Genomic DNA, 16,796 nt, shown 5'->3' with positions numbered 1-16,796 from the left:
AGCAGGGGCAGAATGACAGGTCTGGGTGGAGCATCGCTACTAACCCCCCCCGCCCCCGTCACTTGACTCCCTGAGCAACCTCTGTAGGGACGAGAGTGAAAAGCAAAGGTTCACAATAGACGGCCTCTGATTTTAATTCACTGGGACAAACAAGCAAGCGTTTTATTGCACTTTCAAACCTAGCGAACGAGATTTATTTGGAGTAGGATCAGGCAAACACTACCCTGCTTCTTCCTGTGCCTCTGAAGACGTGGGCCATTGCTATCTGCCAAAGCCAATGCCAAATTAAACAGGCGAGTCTCTGAGATGCCGCTGGAGCCCCACTGATCTGCTACACAGAAACATCATTTCTAGTTACCGGGGCCATACTTTTGCAAGGTTCCTGGTTTAGAAAAGGGGTGAGTCGCTTTTCAGGACACCAGCTTGCTTCTCGTTGCCTTTTCGCTGCACTCGGCTCCCTTGCTTGTCTTGTGCGTTTCGTCTGTGTAATTGAGACACTTCTTCCCCCCCCTCCCCCCACAGTTTGATGTGTTCCTTTTTGCTTGAGTGGGTCCATGTCATCCTGCCTGGAATGAGCCGGCAAGCCCGCCCTGGCCTGTCCCGCCCCGGCCCCGGCCTCCCTGCTCTCTCAGCTCTTTCCTGGGCCCTCTTGGGAACCTGCCTTGCCTGTTTGCCTAGTCTGGGCCCGTCCCTCTCCTGCGTACGCACCAGGCTTGTCCTGACGAGCCCGGCCTCCATGCTTCATAAAGGGAGTGCTCGGCTGCCGTCGCGGACTCTGTCCAGGAAAGCAGGACGTTCTGGCTGGATCGAAGGAGGCAGCGAGGGTCTGGGAACGGAGAAACCATGGGTACGTAATGTGGGGGGACCTGATCCTTCTGAGCACCTGGGAGGAGGGTGTGCGCGCTGCTGGAATGATTCCACAATTGCATAGGTTACATTGCGTGCATGGCAGATCTGTGGCATGGGTTAGCATCGAGGTGCCAATTCCGGCATGCGCTTGGCAGCCACAGATACACATCAGCCCGTTTCCCCGTTATGTCACTCAGTGTAGCAGAGTGGTTAAGGGAGCAAGCTTGAAAGCCCTGAGTTCTAATCTTCCCTCTGTGGCAAGCCTTCTCAGGCAAACCCCGATCTCTTGCCCATCTAGGAAGTGGGCTGATAGTCGGGACCTCGCAGGACTATTGCAGACCTAACCGACATATGTGGGAGAAGGCTGGAGTCCAGGGCTCTGCCGGGGTGCCCTGGTTTGGTTCACAGGCCAATCTGGTGCTTCAGAATCCCTTGTGATTTTAATCCGGAGTGACTTCTGCTCCTGCTGATTCATTTTCTGCTCCAGATCCGAATCAATCTCCAAAGGTGTGAAGTGAGTGTGTGAGACAATTAGCATAGCTCTAGCTTTTCAATTTTTGCAATGACGTCCACAGGATTTGAAGTCCTAATTGACCCCAAAGAGGGGGTGTAAGTTTTCAGCCACCCAGCATCCACGGTTTCCATATAAGGCACCTTTAAAGTTTGCTTTTTGAGAAACCTGTTGGGCAACAGTAATGTGAGAGAAGGGGTCCAATTGCACCCGGAGCGATTTGAGCAGCCTCTGATTCAAATGGTGGCCTGGATCCAAATGGGGGTATAAATCCAGTTCAGAGTCAAATCTGGACCCTTCTGGTCTTATCCCCGGCCTCTTGCAAATCGGTCGGAACCCAGGCCATCCCGTTTGGAATAGGTGGTTAGTCCGGATCCAGCACAAAGGCCTGCCATGAAGCAGGAGAGGCTTTTGAAGTGGCTGCTGAGTCATCTGGGACGAGTTTGGTCCCCCCCTTTTGGTGGACAAAGAGCGAAGGAGGTCATTCTCTTTGTAAAATAGGCATGATTCAGAGAAAGAGACTCGCCCCAAAAGAGTGTAATGTATAGGTATCTAATATGACCATTTGTCTACAGTACCTCATGAGAGCCCATGAGGTGTCCTGGATTCAAAGCTTCCCTTGGCCAGAGAAAGTCGCGCGGGGTGTGTGTGTGTGTAGCCACAGTGGCCTGCTCCTTGAGCATCTTACCTGCCTGGGGCAACTGGACTGAGTAACATTAGTCATTACCACTGTTCTTGGGTAATTCAGGAAAGAGGAATTACAGGAGAGAGAGAACCACAGCCAGCTTTGATGATTGCATCGTGAGCTACCCCAAGACTCCAAGGGGACCGGGATTTGCTCTCCACCTTGATTAACCCACCGACCCACCCTCCCATTCCTGCAAGACCCTGGGTCTCCCTTGCTTGGCTCTTGGCTGTCCTAGAACCATCGGTATTCCGTTTTGGAAATACCTGGGAAGGCAGGGGGGACGGGGGAAGCTTTGCCCAACTCCTCGTCTTGGGAGGCAGCCCTCTTAGCCCCTGGTTCTAGAAAGCCCGTGGCCTTGGGATCGTCCTGGGTAGAATCCAGGCATTGCAGCCGGCCCTGTAAGGTTGGACACGTCTCCTTCCCTTGCATTTGTGCCTTGGAAGGAAGAATCTGGGCATGTATGGTTCCTGCCAATTGAGGGGGAGTCAGAAACTTTTGATTGCGGGTGGGGAGGGGGCTTCAACCCTGCTGCTTGCTTCTGGGAGGCTAATACGGGGCTACAGGGCAGTGGGGGGGTCTCTCGGGAAGGAGCCAAAGGTCTGAGGCAGATGATGCTTGTTTGGAGATGGGGGCGAGAGGCTCAAGCTGGCGGCTGTCCCTTTGCTCCCCAGAGGTCCTGGTCCTGGTGGACTTTGAGGGGCAGCTGTCGGACGAGCTGAAGATCTCCGCAGGCGACATCATCCGCCAGGTGCAGCCGGGCCCAGAGGAGGGCTGGCTGCGGGGCGAGCTGGATGGCAGGATCGGGCTCTTTCCCCAACAGTTTGTACAGGTGAGCGGCCGGCCCCCAGGGGAAGGCCCGGGCGGGACGGGGACCCTCCTTCCCCCTGGGGCAGCCGGGCACCCCTGCTCTGGCATTGCTTGGGTGGCTTCCAGCGAGACGTTTCCCCCCAGCGCTCTTGGAGGGCATGCGTGTGTTGTGTGTGGTCTGAGGGAGAGAGAGAGGCTTGAGACGGTAAACCTAGGTGGCCTTTCAAGGGACTGAAGGGGGGTCAGGATGGCTATGAAGTGGACTTTTGGGGTAGAAAATGGGGTTTGCTAAGATCTACATCAATGTCTGCCTGCTGGCTCAGGAACGTGACAGAAATGCCAGAAGACATGACTGAGTATGAGAGGTCATCCCTGGAAAAGAGTGTTTCTGAGCATATGCAGAGTGTCAAGCCTTTCACCACTAGGCAATCACAGTTCCCCCCCCTCTCTCTCACACACACACACTCACGTGAGCAAGAGCAGAGCTGGCCATTGGCCCTGAAACAAATTCCAGGATTGCTGCTCGTTTTTATGTGACCCTCAAAGCCCTAAAAAAAGGTAGACACGCTTTCAAGGTCACAGAGGTCCCTCCCCCCCCCAGGCCACCCGCAGCCAACAGTGAGCCGGCGTGGCCGAAAGGGAAGGGGAGACAGGAATTTTATTCCGTAGAGGGCCGATGGAGTGCCATGGCTCCCCTTTTCTGCCTCTCAGGCAACCTGGTGGTTTATCCTGGGAAAGGAAGGGAAAGGGAAAGGGGCGGCTGGACATTTGCCTTCAGCTGGAGCTCAGGGCCCAAACATGCAAATCCTTCCTCGAGCTGATTTGCACCTGGGTGGGTTAATTTGTTTAAACGAGGCGCTGTGGAAAGCTGCCTGGAACTGGGTGGTGAGGAGTGCCTTGTGTCCCAGCCCCACCTGGCAGAGCCTGCGTGATACACCTGGGGTCAGGTCGGCCTTTCTCCGGGGGGGGGTCTGCCTTTCACCCAGTCCACCCCCCCCCCGGGGAAGGCTGTTCAAACAGGGAGCTGGCTGAGCACAGGACAGGAAAGGTGGTGCTGAAAGATGATGCCTGTGAAGGAAACCGGTTGTGCCGGACGTCCAGCAGGCAGGGGGGGCTCTCCACTGCCCACCTGCCCAGGATGCCATGCAGAGCAGCAAATGAACGTCCGCCCCTCAGGCACCACCTGCTGGGGTCCACAGCATCCCATGGCCACCGGTGAGCTTAGGTGGTGTGTGGGGCACAAGGGGAGCCTGACTCCTTCCTCCAGCCATGTCCCCCCGGGATCCACCTGGCCCCCTACTCTTTCCACGTCTCACCTCCAGTGGCGGCAAGGCTGAGCGAGGCCCTCCCAGGAGTTAGGCCGCGTGTGGCCGGCTGGGACCTTCCTCTCTGCCTGCGCATCGGGGGGGGGGCTTTCTCAGCGGTGTTCTCAGCCACACGGTGCCAGCCAGCGTGGGAATGGCCGGAGGGCGCCAAAGGGTGCAAGAGGAGAAGAGTCAGCCCAAGGAGTCCGCCCTTCGGGCCCAGAGGCGGAGGCAGCGGTGGCGGCGACTCCTTTAGGCCTCCCACTCTCAGAGGAGCCGGCATCATCTGCTAGCAGAGAGCGGTGGCTTCCTAGGGAGCGTAGGGCTATCCAGCAGGGATGCGTACTCCAGAAATGTGCACAAATGTCCAACATCGAGTCGCTGCTCCAGAAAGCCCATACGGGGAGGGGACTGTGCTGGGGCGGGGGTGGCAAAGACCCCCTAAACATGGTTGCAGAAGCCGGAAAAGCTTGCTTCTTTCTGGGCACGGAGGCAAGCAGTGAGGCCATTATGGGAAAAAAAAAGAGCCGTGTGTGCAGGTTTGTCAGGAAGAAGGAAAGCCATTAGCATCTCTCTCTCTCTCTCTCTCCAGCCAAGCTGGAGCCCCAGCCTCGTGAGAAAGCCTGGGGCCAAAAAAAGAAGGCGGCCTTTTCCGGGAGGGCGACTACCTAGATGAGTTATTTAAGGAGACAAGGGGGGGTAGGTGGGGGTGGGGGTTCCGGGGATATCTGTGCCTCCTCCTCCTCCTCCTCCTCCTTTTGCAGATGACAGGCAGGGGCTGAGACTTCAGGGGCGCAATCTGATCCCCTTCTTCATCAGGTCTCTCCAGCACCTGGTTATCTTGAGGGTGCCTCCCTTTCACGCGCTTCCTTAATTTTTTTGGGGAAAAAAGGTTTTATCTCGTGGCAGCAAAACCCAGCTGCCGGGAGCTTGAAATCCAGGGCTCGGCGACTGGCCTGGGATCTGCCCCCCAAAAAGGCACTCACTCTGTCTGGGAACGGCAGTTTGGAGAGGGAACGGAGGGCTCCTGGGCGGGGGGGGGGGTCTGTCGCACACGGAAGGGCCATTCCCAAGGCCTTTTAAAGAGAGGAGGACCCGGGCGTGCCCTCCCCTTGCGCTGGGTCGTGTGAAGGTGTGACGGCCACGCCCACCCCTTCCTTCACCTGGATATTTAGGGGCCGCGGGGGGGGGGGCGGCTTGGCCCCGGTTGGCTTTCCAGGATGGCTGTACGAACCCCGAAAGGTTCCCACCTCTGCTGGGTAAGCGGGTGGAGGAAAAAGCTTTCCAGCTCCCGGAGGGGGGGGCTGTCTTGCTGTCGGGCTTCCCTCTGGCCGCGGGGGGGGGCTCCTCTTGATGTCCCCCCCCCCGCCTGCCTGCCTGCCTGCCTGGCCGGTCGGCCATCGGGAGCCTCTGGCGGGGCTGCGTTTTGGGGCAATCCCGGGGCTTGGCTGGGATTCCCTTACGAACGGGAAAGACAGGCGGGCAGAGAGGCGCTTCGGTTCCCCCCCCCCGCCCAGAAATTCTGGGAAAGACCCAGAAGTGAAAGCTAGCGTTCAAGCCAGCGGGCGCCGGGCCGGGGAAGGAGGGGAGGGCCCGGGGCGGAGGCTGCAGGGCATCCGTCGCTCGCCCGCTCGGAGAAAACGGGGCCCTGGCTCCCCTGTGGCTCGGGTGCCTCCCCCCCCCCCCCCCCGGCCAGGCCAGGCCTGTCAGCCTCCTTGCCGCTAGTTGGGAGGGATCAGGGCCTTTCCTGGGCTCCCCTCCTGACATGGGGGAGGATACGCCTGCCTGCAAGGTCGGTCTGCCTGTCTGTCTTTCTCTGTGTGTGTGTGTGTCTGCACATGCAGTCCCCCTTGGGCATAGCACCAATTCCTGTATCAGGTTCAGGGGAATCTGTTCCAAGTTTCGGTTCTGGCTGGAAGGGAGGCCAAAAACTTAGGGGGAGGGTGCTGATCTTCTCCGTCCCACAGGTGAAGCTGCACCTGCTGAAAGGCCCTCTTTCAAAGAGGTGCAAGGCATTGCCGGGGGGAGGATCAGCGTCTCTCTGTGCAGCCGAAGAGGCTCTGCTTTGAACCCTCTCTGGCTCTAGGCCTGGGCGCGCCCCCCTCTCCTCCACCTGTCTCCATCCTGGTGTGACCCTTGTGTCCCTTCTCCCTCCCAGGAAATCCCCTCCAGCCTCCGAGCAGACGGCACCCAGCGGTACCCAAGGTCTCTCCGCAGCAGTGAGTACCTGAGGCTGTTCGCAGCTTTACCTTCAAAGTCAGGAGAAATGAGGACAAAAGGCCCTGGAAGGAAATTTGGTCAGTAAAATTTCCTTCCACAAAGAAGCCCATCCAAGCACGAGATTGTAAAGGGCCGGAGGCAAGGCGGGAGCTGTGGTCTTGGGTGAAAGCTGGGGGTCCACAGGAATTTGGGTGAGGTGCTCCTAGTGCGGGGCGTGTCGGCCACGTGGCTCTCAGGAATGTCATGCAGGAACCATGTCTGGCGACGGGGGCTGCCAATGTGTTTCTGCTCCAAGTTCAGAACATTAATGGTGGGGCTTAAAGAAGGGCCTAGAGAAGGCTTGACTCGGTCTTCCTGTTGCTTCGTGCCCAAGACCTGGACCTTCTGTGGCGAGGCCACGGAGGGCCTTCTCAGTGGTGGCCCCTCGGCTGTGGAGGTCTCACTGGCTCTGGGGTCGATTTCTTCCAAATACCAGCCAAGTCTAGGCTTGCCTACTTGAGCAGTTGGGTCATCCCAGTCCCGTGGATTTTATGTCCTGGATTATGGAGTCTTGCTCAATGGGATTTTATTGCATTGTTTCGATGGTCTGCACCCATCCCCGAAAGCCACAGTCACAGGGCACATGTGGAACAGATGTTGGTGAACACTTCTGACCTGATGTGACTGGACATCTGTTTCTTTCCACCTTTTCTCCAAAGAAGCATTTTGTTCATGTGAAGGAAAGGGTCCCGATCCTCCTGAGCCAGCTCCTGGGAACAGCAACCAAGGAGGAGGCAGCAGATCTGCAGCAAACTCTTCCATGCTCTCCTGAAATCCTTTGCTTCCAACGACACCCACCACCACCACCACACAGAGTCCCCCCCCTTTCCCACATTTTAAAATTCAGAGTTTAACCCTCTACGTTGTTTCACAGTTTGTGATTTTCTGTCTCGTCTTCACCACCAAAAAGCAAACTGAATTCACGGAGACGGATGTCTCTGAAGTGCAAACTCCCAACAATGCTCATGTCAGTTGGGGTGATGGGTGTCCCTCCTTCTCTGAAGTGACACCTCCCATCTTTATCCTTCCAGCAGCCCCTGCTGGGAAGAAACAGCCTGCCGGGAAAAGACCGCGCTGGTGCCGCGTCACCTTCCCGTACGCCCCCACCAAGGAGGATGAGCTGGACTTGTCTCCGGGCGAGCTGGTGCAGATCTTGGAGGAGGTGAGGTGGGGCTTGGAGGTTGCCTGTGGCACCTGCTCCCTCGGGGGGGGATGTTGGGCCAGTGGGGGTGGTGCGTCAACTCAAGAAGACCCCACGCCTGAAAGCAGATGCCCCAGAGGGCCACTGGCCTCACTTCCCCCAGGATGCTGGTTCTTTGAAACGAGTGGGGGGGGGTGTTTGGGGTGCTGTTCTCCCCCCCCCCCCGGCCCATCCCTGCACCATGATTGTTGGCATGTACAAACCTGTGGCTTGAATATCATCGTCTTTGCATTGGTCTCTGTGAAAATTTCTGTGAAAAAAAGAGAATATCTGTGTCTCACGGGAACCCCATGGCTGTGTTTCCTTTCTATTTTGTGGACTGCCATGTTTGTCGAGCGGGCTGAGGCAGAAGCTGCCTCTTAGTAACCTGCTTCACATTGTGAGGCAATTAGAAGTGGGAGTCGCGACACGGATTGTGGCCCCTGTGAGTTGGGGGTGGGAGGGGACGGACCTTCGGTCTCTGCGTCTGGAGCTTGGAGGTCCGGCCCGGCCGAGGCGGATTGTGAGGAAGGGCGGTTGGGAAACGGTCCTTCCAGAGAGGCTGACTGTTCTCTCCCTCCTCTTCCTCCTCTTCCTCCTCCTGCTCCACGGCCACAGATTGAGGATGGCTGGTGGCTGGGCAAGAAGAACGGCCGACTGGGAGCCTTCCCTTCCAACTTTGTGCAAGAGCTGAGCAGCCCCCTTCCAGGTGCGTAATAAGCCTCCACCCTTGCCCCCCCCCCACAGCAAGGTGGGGCACCCTCTGTGGCCACCCGTTAAAAATATAGGGCCGATCCGTGTAGGGTGGCCATGGCTGTTTGGAGCCCCGTGGGCCTCATTCAGAGCAAATCAGGGGGTGGCCGAGAGAGAAAGGGAGGCAGCATCGGGATGGGAGAGGCCTCCTTAGCGCCGGGACTTCCATGCGGTTCAGGAAGACTCCCCCAAAGCGTCCCTTTGCTGAACACGTTTTCCCCAACGGCCCCTGGCAGACACCGCTTTTATGGAGCCCAGAGGGGGAGCCGGCAAGCAGCGCCCCAAAATGACGGAGGAAACTTTTGTTCTCAGCGAGCCTAAAGAGGTGAGTGGGGCTGGGGGTGGGGCTGGGGGTGGCTTGGAGTCTGGCCTGGGAAGGCCCCCCCCCCTTTTCCTGCTGCAACTCCTGTGGCTGGTTGTCTTCTCGTCAGCCCAGTTCTCGGTGGCTCAGCTCCGGAGGCGGTTAGATCACCACGAAACAGTTCTTCCAAGATGGAAAGCAACTCCTTAAAGCAGCCCCCTTCCCTGCAACGCATGGCCTCTCTCTCTCTCTCTCTCTCTTTGGCAATGAGTGCATGACTCCAGAAGTGCCCCTTCGGGATGAAAATATCCAGGAATAAAGGACAGGAGGGGCTTTGGTTCAAGAAGGAACCAGACCCACATCTGTGTGTCCGTCCCCCCCACTGCCACTGCCCTTTGCAACTCTGCCCATTGTGACCCCCCCTTCCCTGTTTCGTTTCTTCCCCACAATCTTGTTCTTCCCCCAGCAGGAGAAGGAGAGAGAGAAGAAGGTGGTTGCCCCACAGACGGCGCAAGGGAGCTCCCTGGCTCAAGCCCCACCAACCCGTGAGTGACGGTGGCGGCCCGGAAGGCCCTCTTGGCCACCGAGCTTCTCGCCTGGCGGTGGGGGCGATGGCTTTGTCCCGGGGGGAGGACCACTGTCAGAGTCAGGGGATGCTCTCCTCCAGGCCGGCCCCTCTGGAGGTGTGGGCAGGGCAGGGGTTTGCCAAGCCCCTCGGGGAGGGGGTGACTCCTAAGTCCAATGGCCGTGCCTTGTGATGAGGAGCTCTTTCGGGGGTGCCCTGCCGTGGTAGAGGGACGGTCTTCAGAACGCTCCAGCAGGAAGGAGCTAAACACTGGGAGGCAATGCCTTGTACACATACACACCTGTGTGCCTTTCTCTACATGCATGCCTGTTTAACCCACCTGGCATGTCCCCCCCCCTTTCCCCATATCAGGTCATGCCCCGTGGTACTGCCGAGCCATGTTTGATTATGAGCCGGAGCACGAAGATGAGCTGCAGCTTCGGAAGGGAGACCTGATCATCCTGCTGAGCAAGGTGTGTGTGTGTTCTGCCTGGGACAGCAGGGAGGGAGGGAGGTCCCTAAAAGGTACGTGACTTGTGTACACCCAAGCAGGCTATGGGGATGTTCAGGGGATGGGGCTTTTTAGGGTTAGGAAGGAAGGTCCCTAGTCCAGCTTCAGGAGAGAGGAAAAAGGGGTCCTCCAGCTTCTGCTTTCAGGTTGTTTTTAACCCGCCACCCCCTTCCGGTAAGTTAACAGTAGTTTGACATGACAGTGGGAATTTAGGAGCCAGCCCAGCGAGAAAGGGAGAAGTGGCTTGCCTGCTCCGCCAAGTGAAACCGACCAGAGACGTTTACAATGTCTGGAGCTTCTTCATTTTGCAAAGGAGGAGGGAGGGCGCTTTCCCTCTTTCTCTCTCTCTGCAGGCTTGTACAGTAAATTTCCGCAGTCAGCTCAGACTGTCACTGTCCCACTTGGAAAAAAAATTAACAATTAAAAACAACCACACAGCAGAAGCCATGAGAGGCAGCTGGTGTGAGGGCATCCGGATGCAGGACAAAGCCTCAAAAGCAACCCTTCTGAATGGATTACGACTTGGAAAAGATGGTCTGCAAGCAGGCTGGTTAATGAAATGATTGAAAATCTTAGGTGTAATTTCCCGAAGCATTTTTGAGCCACTGCTTGATACCGGAGTAATTGTTTTCAAGGCGGACGGACATGCAGAGCAACACAAAATCCACGTGACTGTAAATCGATTTCAAATACATCGGAGCTGAAATGGATATAAGTTGGCAGTGTAACCGTGCCCTTAGACTGACTCGTGAGACTGTTTGATGCACAAGTCTGGGCCAGCTGTCTCATAATAACAGTGGAGTGCAAAAGAGGCGCATTCGTGTTTGGGCAGAAATATCCTTCCTTGTGTGCAGAAAAGAAAACCAGTCAGACAGGATTAGGATCAGGGCCTTCTGTCCATTTCAGCAAAGGGACTCTCCTCAGACCTGTCTTTGACCAACATCGTGGCCTGTTTTGGAGAAGGGACACTGGGGGGGGGGAAGAGCTTCCCTCTCTGCAGAAACTGTGACCTCCCCCCCTCTTGGGGTAGAGAAGGGAAAGCTGACAGGGTAGGTCTGTGGCCAGTCTTCTCCTTAACGTTCCTCTTCGGTTCCTTTTGCAGGAGACGGTGGACGTGGGATGGTGGCAAGGAGAGACCCGTGGCAAACGGGGCCTCTTCCCGGACAACTTCGTCATGCCACTGGCCACGGTGGAGCCTGGGGTGAGCTGGACGGCCCTCGTCTCCATTCGGGGGCAGTTTGGGGATTCCTGGCCCATGGCGGGGGGGGGAGGAGGGGATCCCCGCTGGCCTTCCCACACTCAGTGGCCGGACATTCCTTAAGGTGGAAAAGGGAAAAGACGGGCAGTGGCAGGACTGCCACGTTAGGACTTCCCTGAGTGGCTGAATGATCAGATCGTAGAATTGGGGAACCAGAAGGGACCCCAAAGGGTCGTCTCATCCTTCCCCCCCCCCGGGGAAGTGGGAATTGTGTAGGTGCAGCATCTCTGACCGAGGAGCCTCTGATCTCTGTTTAAAACACCTTTTAACGAGAGAGGAGTCGCTGCCTTCTCAGTGAGTTCATTCCCAGCTCTTCCCAGGAATCAATTCTTCCTAATCCTTAGTGGACAACCTTCTCTCTTATCATTTGAATCCGTTACTGTGGGTTCTACCCTTGGAGCTGTAGAAAGCCAGCTGGCTCCCTCATCTACGTGACGACCCTTCAGATATTTGAAGATGGCTATTCCGTCACCCACTTCTTAGCCTGGGTACCTGGATGATCTCAGGCAGGCCGCCCTGAAAGGCTGAAGCTGTTGTTCTGGGCAACTCAAGAGTAGCCCCTTCCCTTCCCTTCCCATTCACAGAGAATCATACAATAATGGAGCTGGAAGGGGCCCTCATGAATGCAATTCAAAGCAGATCCACCAGTTTTCTCTTGAAGTTCTCCAGCGTTGGAATGCTCCACACCTCCCCTTGTGGTCATGGGTTCCCTTGTTGTACTGCTCTAACAGTTAAGGACCCCCCCCCCCCCCGATATCCAGCCAAAATCTGGCTTCCTGTAACATGAGCCCATTGTTGTGTGTCCTGCACTTGGGGATGATGGAGAACAGATTCTGCCCCCTCCTGTGTAGAACGACCTTTCAAGTAGCTGAAAAGCACCATCCTCTCTCCCCTCAGTCTTCTTTGCTCAAGGCTAAGCATGCCCAGTTGTTTCTGTCTTTCCTCCTTAAAGGGCTTGGTTTCCAGTCCCCTGATCATCCTTGTTGCTGTTTTCTGAATTTATCCCAATTTGCCATCATCCTTCTTGAAGTTACCCTCCTTTCTTCTTTCTGCAGATCAAGAGCAAAGTGCCCGCACGGAAGACAAACCCGGGTGAGTGGCAAGCCCCTCTCTCCCGGGGGAGGGGGCAACTAGCATCGGCTCTTCACACCCCACCCTCCCAGCAAACAGGCCCACTTTCCGTGGGAAGACTGCGGCACTGAGGACGTTTTGCACCTGGCCATGGCTTTGAGCAATGTTGTCTCCTTCTTGTGCCCATGCAAAGCCGGGCAGACCTTGGGGAGGGCAGGGTGTTTGTGCGTGATGGAGACAGAGAGAGGGAGTGAGTGGGCTGAGGACTTTGGGGTCCTCAGGATTGGGGTTCATGGAGGAGAGGGTCTGCCCAAAAAGCTCACCCCTCTGTCTCCCCCCTCTTTAGGAAGCCAGAGAGGGAACTTGGGTAGACTTAGTTTGGGGGGAAACAGGCAGACTTTGGCTAGCTCTGGCACGTGCCCCCCTTCGGTGAGGCCGATGCTTCAAGAACTGCCTCTGTCTGGCTAAAGCCCTATGCCTTTCACCCTCCAAACCTGTCCCTCTCTTATAAAATATCTTTTTACATTGATCAACCTATTACGATAAAGCTGCCATGGCAGAGAAGAAGGTCCCCCAAGGCAGCAAAGGGGATACCAAGCATTCTGGAGACCCCAGAGGTGAGGAGAGGGCTGGTCTTTTGAGGGCGGGGTGTTGGGGATCAAGCAGGGTCTGGCAGGGCCGGTAAGGCCTTTGCTTGGCCCCATCCAGGCACCAGACCAAGGGGAGACCGCCGGAGGGGTCAGGGGCCCTTGTCTTCCCCTTGTGGCTTTGTGAGAGGCACAAAGTCTGTAACAGAAAAGTAGTATTTTGTTTGGGATGGAGCAGAGTGATCCATCTTTCCTGCTCCACCTTGGGAGCAACATTGCTGCCTCCATTGATTCATTCATTGATTGATTCATTCATTCATTCATTGATTCATTGATTCATTGATTCATTGATTCATTCATTGATTCATTCATTCATTCATTCATTCATTCATTCATTTGTATGCCACCTTTCTCTCCCTTCAAAGAGCCATGGTGCATTCTTCCGGTCTTCTTCTTAGTCAGCAGGAGTTTGGCCTGAGACTTGGGCTGAATTCGGATGTGTTGCTGCACTGTCTCTTTTTCCCACATGTGTAGCAAGGAAGTGGCTTCTCTCCCAATGTTCGACTGGAGAACAAACTAGAAAAAAGACACCTACTCCAACTGAAAAAAAAAACCCCAATCCTTCTGTAGGAGATAAAAGTTCTTAGCCTTGCGTTCTTGACTTGCAGAGCCCAAGGAGCAGAAAAGAGTGGACACCCCCAAGTTGCCTCCCGCTCCAGTGAAGAAGGCCGCTCCCCTTCCTCCTCCTCCTCCTGCTGTGCCAGCCAAGGCCAAGCCAGCCCCCAGCCTTCCCCACAAGTAAGAGCTGAAGGGCGAGAGGGAGAGGGGCCTCTGGGTCTCCTTCCTTTGCCCCCTTGAGTATTCACCCGTCCCCTGCTTGGCCATCAACCCAAAGGCTCAGGGAACAAGAAAGCCCCATACGAAGGTCCCCCTCTTCATTCAGCCCCTGGAGACTGGTTGCTGGTCAGAGCCGATGACTCGGGGCCAGAGGGACACTCAGCTTGGCCTTGCACACACACACGCATGCACGCACGCACACACACACACCTGGCCTGTTCAACTGGGGCCACTCGCTGGTGAGTTTGCCCTTGTCCTCACCAGGCCAGGCCTGTTTCTGTGCTGAGCTGCCTGGGAGCTGGGGTGGGTCTACTGGTTGCGCGTCTTCCCTTCTGTGGCTTTTACCCGCCATGCCCTCCGCCCACCTGGATAGGTCATTGCCTGATTTTATTCCAGGTCTTTGGGCCCTCCTGCCTCCAGCACTGCCACCCCCGGGGGAAGAGGGAAAGGCAAAGAGACGGGTAGGTGCCCCCTTAGCATGGAGGGGCTCTGATTTCTTCACCAATCAGAAGCCATAAATACGTAAGCACTCTGGTTGGGGACGGGCTGGCACGATGGGATCCCTCTGGCTCCGATCCGTGTTGCTTTTCCGTGGGCTTGTCTCAGGATGGAGTCCGGACCCTTTGGGGGTCACCGGCTGGCTAGCCCTTTGGGAGGTGCACACCCTCCCTCACCAGCAATACCTCTTCTGCTTCTTGCTGCAGGAACTGATACTTTGGATGCCGTCCTTGTTCCGAGTGCCAAGCTGACCCACCCGACCACCAGCCGCCCCAAAATGCCAGGGAAGAGGCCACCCAGCCAGCTGACGGCCGGTTCCCCGGTGAGTTCCCTTCGGCCAGCGGGCGAGCCTGGGTGGGGTTTGTCCCGCACACAAGAGACTGGCCATCTGCCCTGGGGGGGCGGCCGTGCAGAGGAAGGAAGGAGGCCTGAGCAGCCGGCCTTCCTCTCCTTTGCTGTGTAGGAGGTCGGCTGGGAGGCGGATTCTGTCGCTCAGTCGCGCTTCTGTGGGGTTGGGTGGGGGAAGTTGCCCTCTTTCCCCAGCCGAGAGGCGCCTGAGGCCACGACAGCCGAGGACGGACCGACATCCCTGCAGGATCTCAAGACGGAGCTCAAGTCCCTGAAGGCCCTCATGGATGTGATGTGCGCGCAGCATTGGTGAGTGGGTGGGTGGGATTCCCCTTTCCCTCAAGGCAAAAGTTCCAGTCCTGGAAAACGCCCCCAAAACCTTTCTCTTGGCCAGAATAGGAGGCCCCTATGAAGTGCCAGTGGTGGTGGTGGTGGTGGTGGTGGTGGGGTTTGTGCCCTGAGGGTACCGCTGGTCTTCCGTTGCTTGCAGGAGTGAGATGGAGGAGCTGAAGGGGCAGCTGCTCCACGAGCAGACCGAGCGGGCGACTCTGCAGGTGAGAGAGGGAGGGGTGGGTGGGAGGGTGGAGGGCACGGGAGAAGCGAAGCCAAAGAGCCGCCTCCGCTGCTGTCGCCCTGCCTGGTCGAAGTCCACAAACCGTTTTCTTGGGAGGCGGGTTTGCTCTCTTGGGCTCACCCTTCTCGCCTCCACCTTTCAGGCAGACGTTGAGCGGCTGAAGCAGGCGCTGCCCAGGCCAGGGTCCCCGGATCAGGCCTGCCAACAGCCCACCTTTGGCCGCCACGGGGCGGTGGAGCAGGACGCTCTGAATGCTCCATCCTCCACGGCTGCTGTCAAGGAGTAAAGAAGCAGCTCTGGGCCCTTTTGGCCTCCCTGAGATCTGCTGAGGAGGAGAAAGGTGGCTGGATGGCAAGGGATGTCCGGGGGCCGGGCCGGTTCCCTTCACAGCCGCTTCCACTTCCTGCCGATGCATCCGGTGTGCATCAACCTCTGGAACGTGCTCCGTACCAGCCCTGATGGTCTGACCGCCGTCCGTCGGTAGTCTGTTCTCTTTGCCTCCGGAGCTGAAGCTGTGGGTGACCCTGCCTACCCTCTCTGGCCAGGTAGATGGCTGGAATACGGCATGTCTGAACACCTGTCCCAGCTTCTCTGGCCCGTAGGGTGGAGTGCTCTTGCGGTCCCTGGGTGGCTCTGGAGCATGCCAGGAATCTCCCTGTAACCATGTGTCCTGGTTCCTTCTCTGGGAAGCTGCTGCTTTTGAGATGTGTGCCACTTCTTCCGCCTGTCTCTCTCCTCTCTGTCTGTCTGTCTTCAAGACAACATTCTTGCTTGCTGCACCCTCTTTCTTCCTCTTACTCTGTCCCTGGGGATTGTTCAGAGGGTAAATTCCTCCTTATTCTGTAATCCTTAAACTGGGGAGAAAGTGTATGTCGGGCTGGGTGGAGGTGGAAAGCCCTTACACAAAGCTAGTTGCTAACTAGAATATTTTGACCTCAGTCTCCAAGCTTTTTAATGCATTAAGTTTGTAAGTTTTTAACTTAAAATAAAAAATATTTTTGTATGCCAGGGAGGTGGTTGTGCCTTTTCCCAGAAGAGAAAGCAGCAGAAAGACCCCTTTAAAGCCACTGCATGTTTTGGCTGGCCTGAAGGTTATTTTTTTGTTTTTACATAAAAGTCACTGGGATTTGGGGGGGCAAATGGATCCAGAATCGCCATGGGCTGAATAATCTCTCTCTCTTTTGCTGGAGAACTTCAAGGGAAACCTGGGATCTGGTGGATTTCCTGCAAGCTCCCTCCGAGACCTGGTGTCCGCTCTGAAGGAACGTTGTGCTTGTAACAGGGTCCAGCCCTTCTTGTGCCCGCCTCAACCTTCCTGGAGCTCTTACAAGCGGGCTGTTCACTTCACCCTTATACCCGAAGGACAGAGGAGCAACCGACGTCTCTTAGGAAACCAGCAATAACTCCTGCCTTTCTTCCCAAGATTTCAGGGCCAGAAAAGCAACAGCCGAGGCCAGGCGTTGGCCCTCTGACCGACCCCCCAACCCCATTCTCCTGTAGCTCATGGCTGGGCCAAGTGCAGCCTTCTCTGGGTGCAGTTGGACTACAACTCCCATCAGCCCCTGCCAGCAGCATAGCCAACATCTGGAGGGATGGACCGTCTCCACCTCTGTTGCAGGGGGGGCTCCCTCTGAGCAAGAACGGGCCTCTATGGCCGCAGCCCCCTTCTCTGTTCTGGATGCTGCTGCTGGTCTTGGGGATGCGGGGACGCCCGTTCTCAGCAGCAGGTGGCGCCACCTCCACATGGCTGCCTCGCACCCGGCTCCTTGTGGGGGCTGTTTCTCTTGGATGGGCGCCTGTCCGGATGGAGAAGGAGACGGGAAGCCAGCAGAAAACAGCCGGGGCTGGGCTTTGCCAGAGGGCCACTGTGCCGCTCGGCTCCCCTCCGGGAGCTT

General features: G+C 56.7%; 1 protein-coding gene across 7 annotated transcripts; it reads left to right on the top strand.

The window, feature by feature from the left end:
• Positions 1-704: 704 nt before the first annotated feature.
• On the top strand, positions 705-15,909 carry SH3D21 (SH3 domain containing 21). Of its 7 annotated transcripts, XM_078380116.1 has the most exons (17): positions 705-847; positions 2,720-2,877; positions 6,318-6,378; positions 7,450-7,580; positions 8,217-8,307; positions 8,588-8,676; positions 9,119-9,197; positions 9,590-9,690; positions 10,831-10,929; positions 12,042-12,078; positions 12,606-12,674; positions 13,313-13,442; positions 13,878-13,942; positions 14,186-14,301; positions 14,506-14,636; positions 14,818-14,881; positions 15,044-15,909. In XM_078380116.1, the coding sequence occupies exons 1-17, from the start codon at positions 844-846 to the stop codon at positions 15,185-15,187; spliced, it is 1,569 nt and encodes a 522-aa protein (XP_078236242.1). In that variant the 5' UTR covers positions 705-843; the 3' UTR covers positions 15,188-15,909. The 7 variants fall into 7 exon arrangements, with proteins under 7 accessions (XP_078236242.1, XP_078236240.1, XP_078236241.1 ...); XM_078380114.1 differs by lacking the exon at positions 705-847 and having other exon boundaries at positions 2,578-2,877; positions 7,453-7,580; XM_078380115.1 differs by lacking the exon at positions 705-847 and having other exon boundaries at positions 2,578-2,877; positions 9,122-9,197.
• The last annotated feature ends 887 nt before the right edge of the window (positions 15,910-16,796 follow it).

This window comes from Pogona vitticeps, chromosome 9, assembly GCF_051106095.1.
Source record: "Pogona vitticeps strain Pit_001003342236 chromosome 9, PviZW2.1, whole genome shotgun sequence".
Classification (NCBI taxonomy): Eukaryota; Metazoa; Chordata; class Lepidosauria; order Squamata; family Agamidae; genus Pogona; species Pogona vitticeps.
The sequence above is the reverse complement of the archived record's forward strand: the minus strand, read 5'-3'. Positions and strand labels throughout refer to the sequence as shown.

Excerpts from the sequence above, each read along its gene's own strand:
- SH3D21 (XM_078380113.1), top strand. The coding sequence starts at position 2,674 with ATGGGGGCGAGAGGCTCAAGCTGGCGGCTGTCCCTTTGCTCCCCAGAG. Across the intron at positions 13,943-14,185 it reads AGGGAAAGGCAAAGAGACGG|GAACTGATACTTTGGATGCC; the intron begins GTAGGTGCCCCC and ends TTCTTGCTGCAG. Across the intron at positions 14,637-14,817 it reads GTGATGTGCGCGCAGCATTG|GAGTGAGATGGAGGAGCTGA; the intron begins GTGAGTGGGTGG and ends CGTTGCTTGCAG.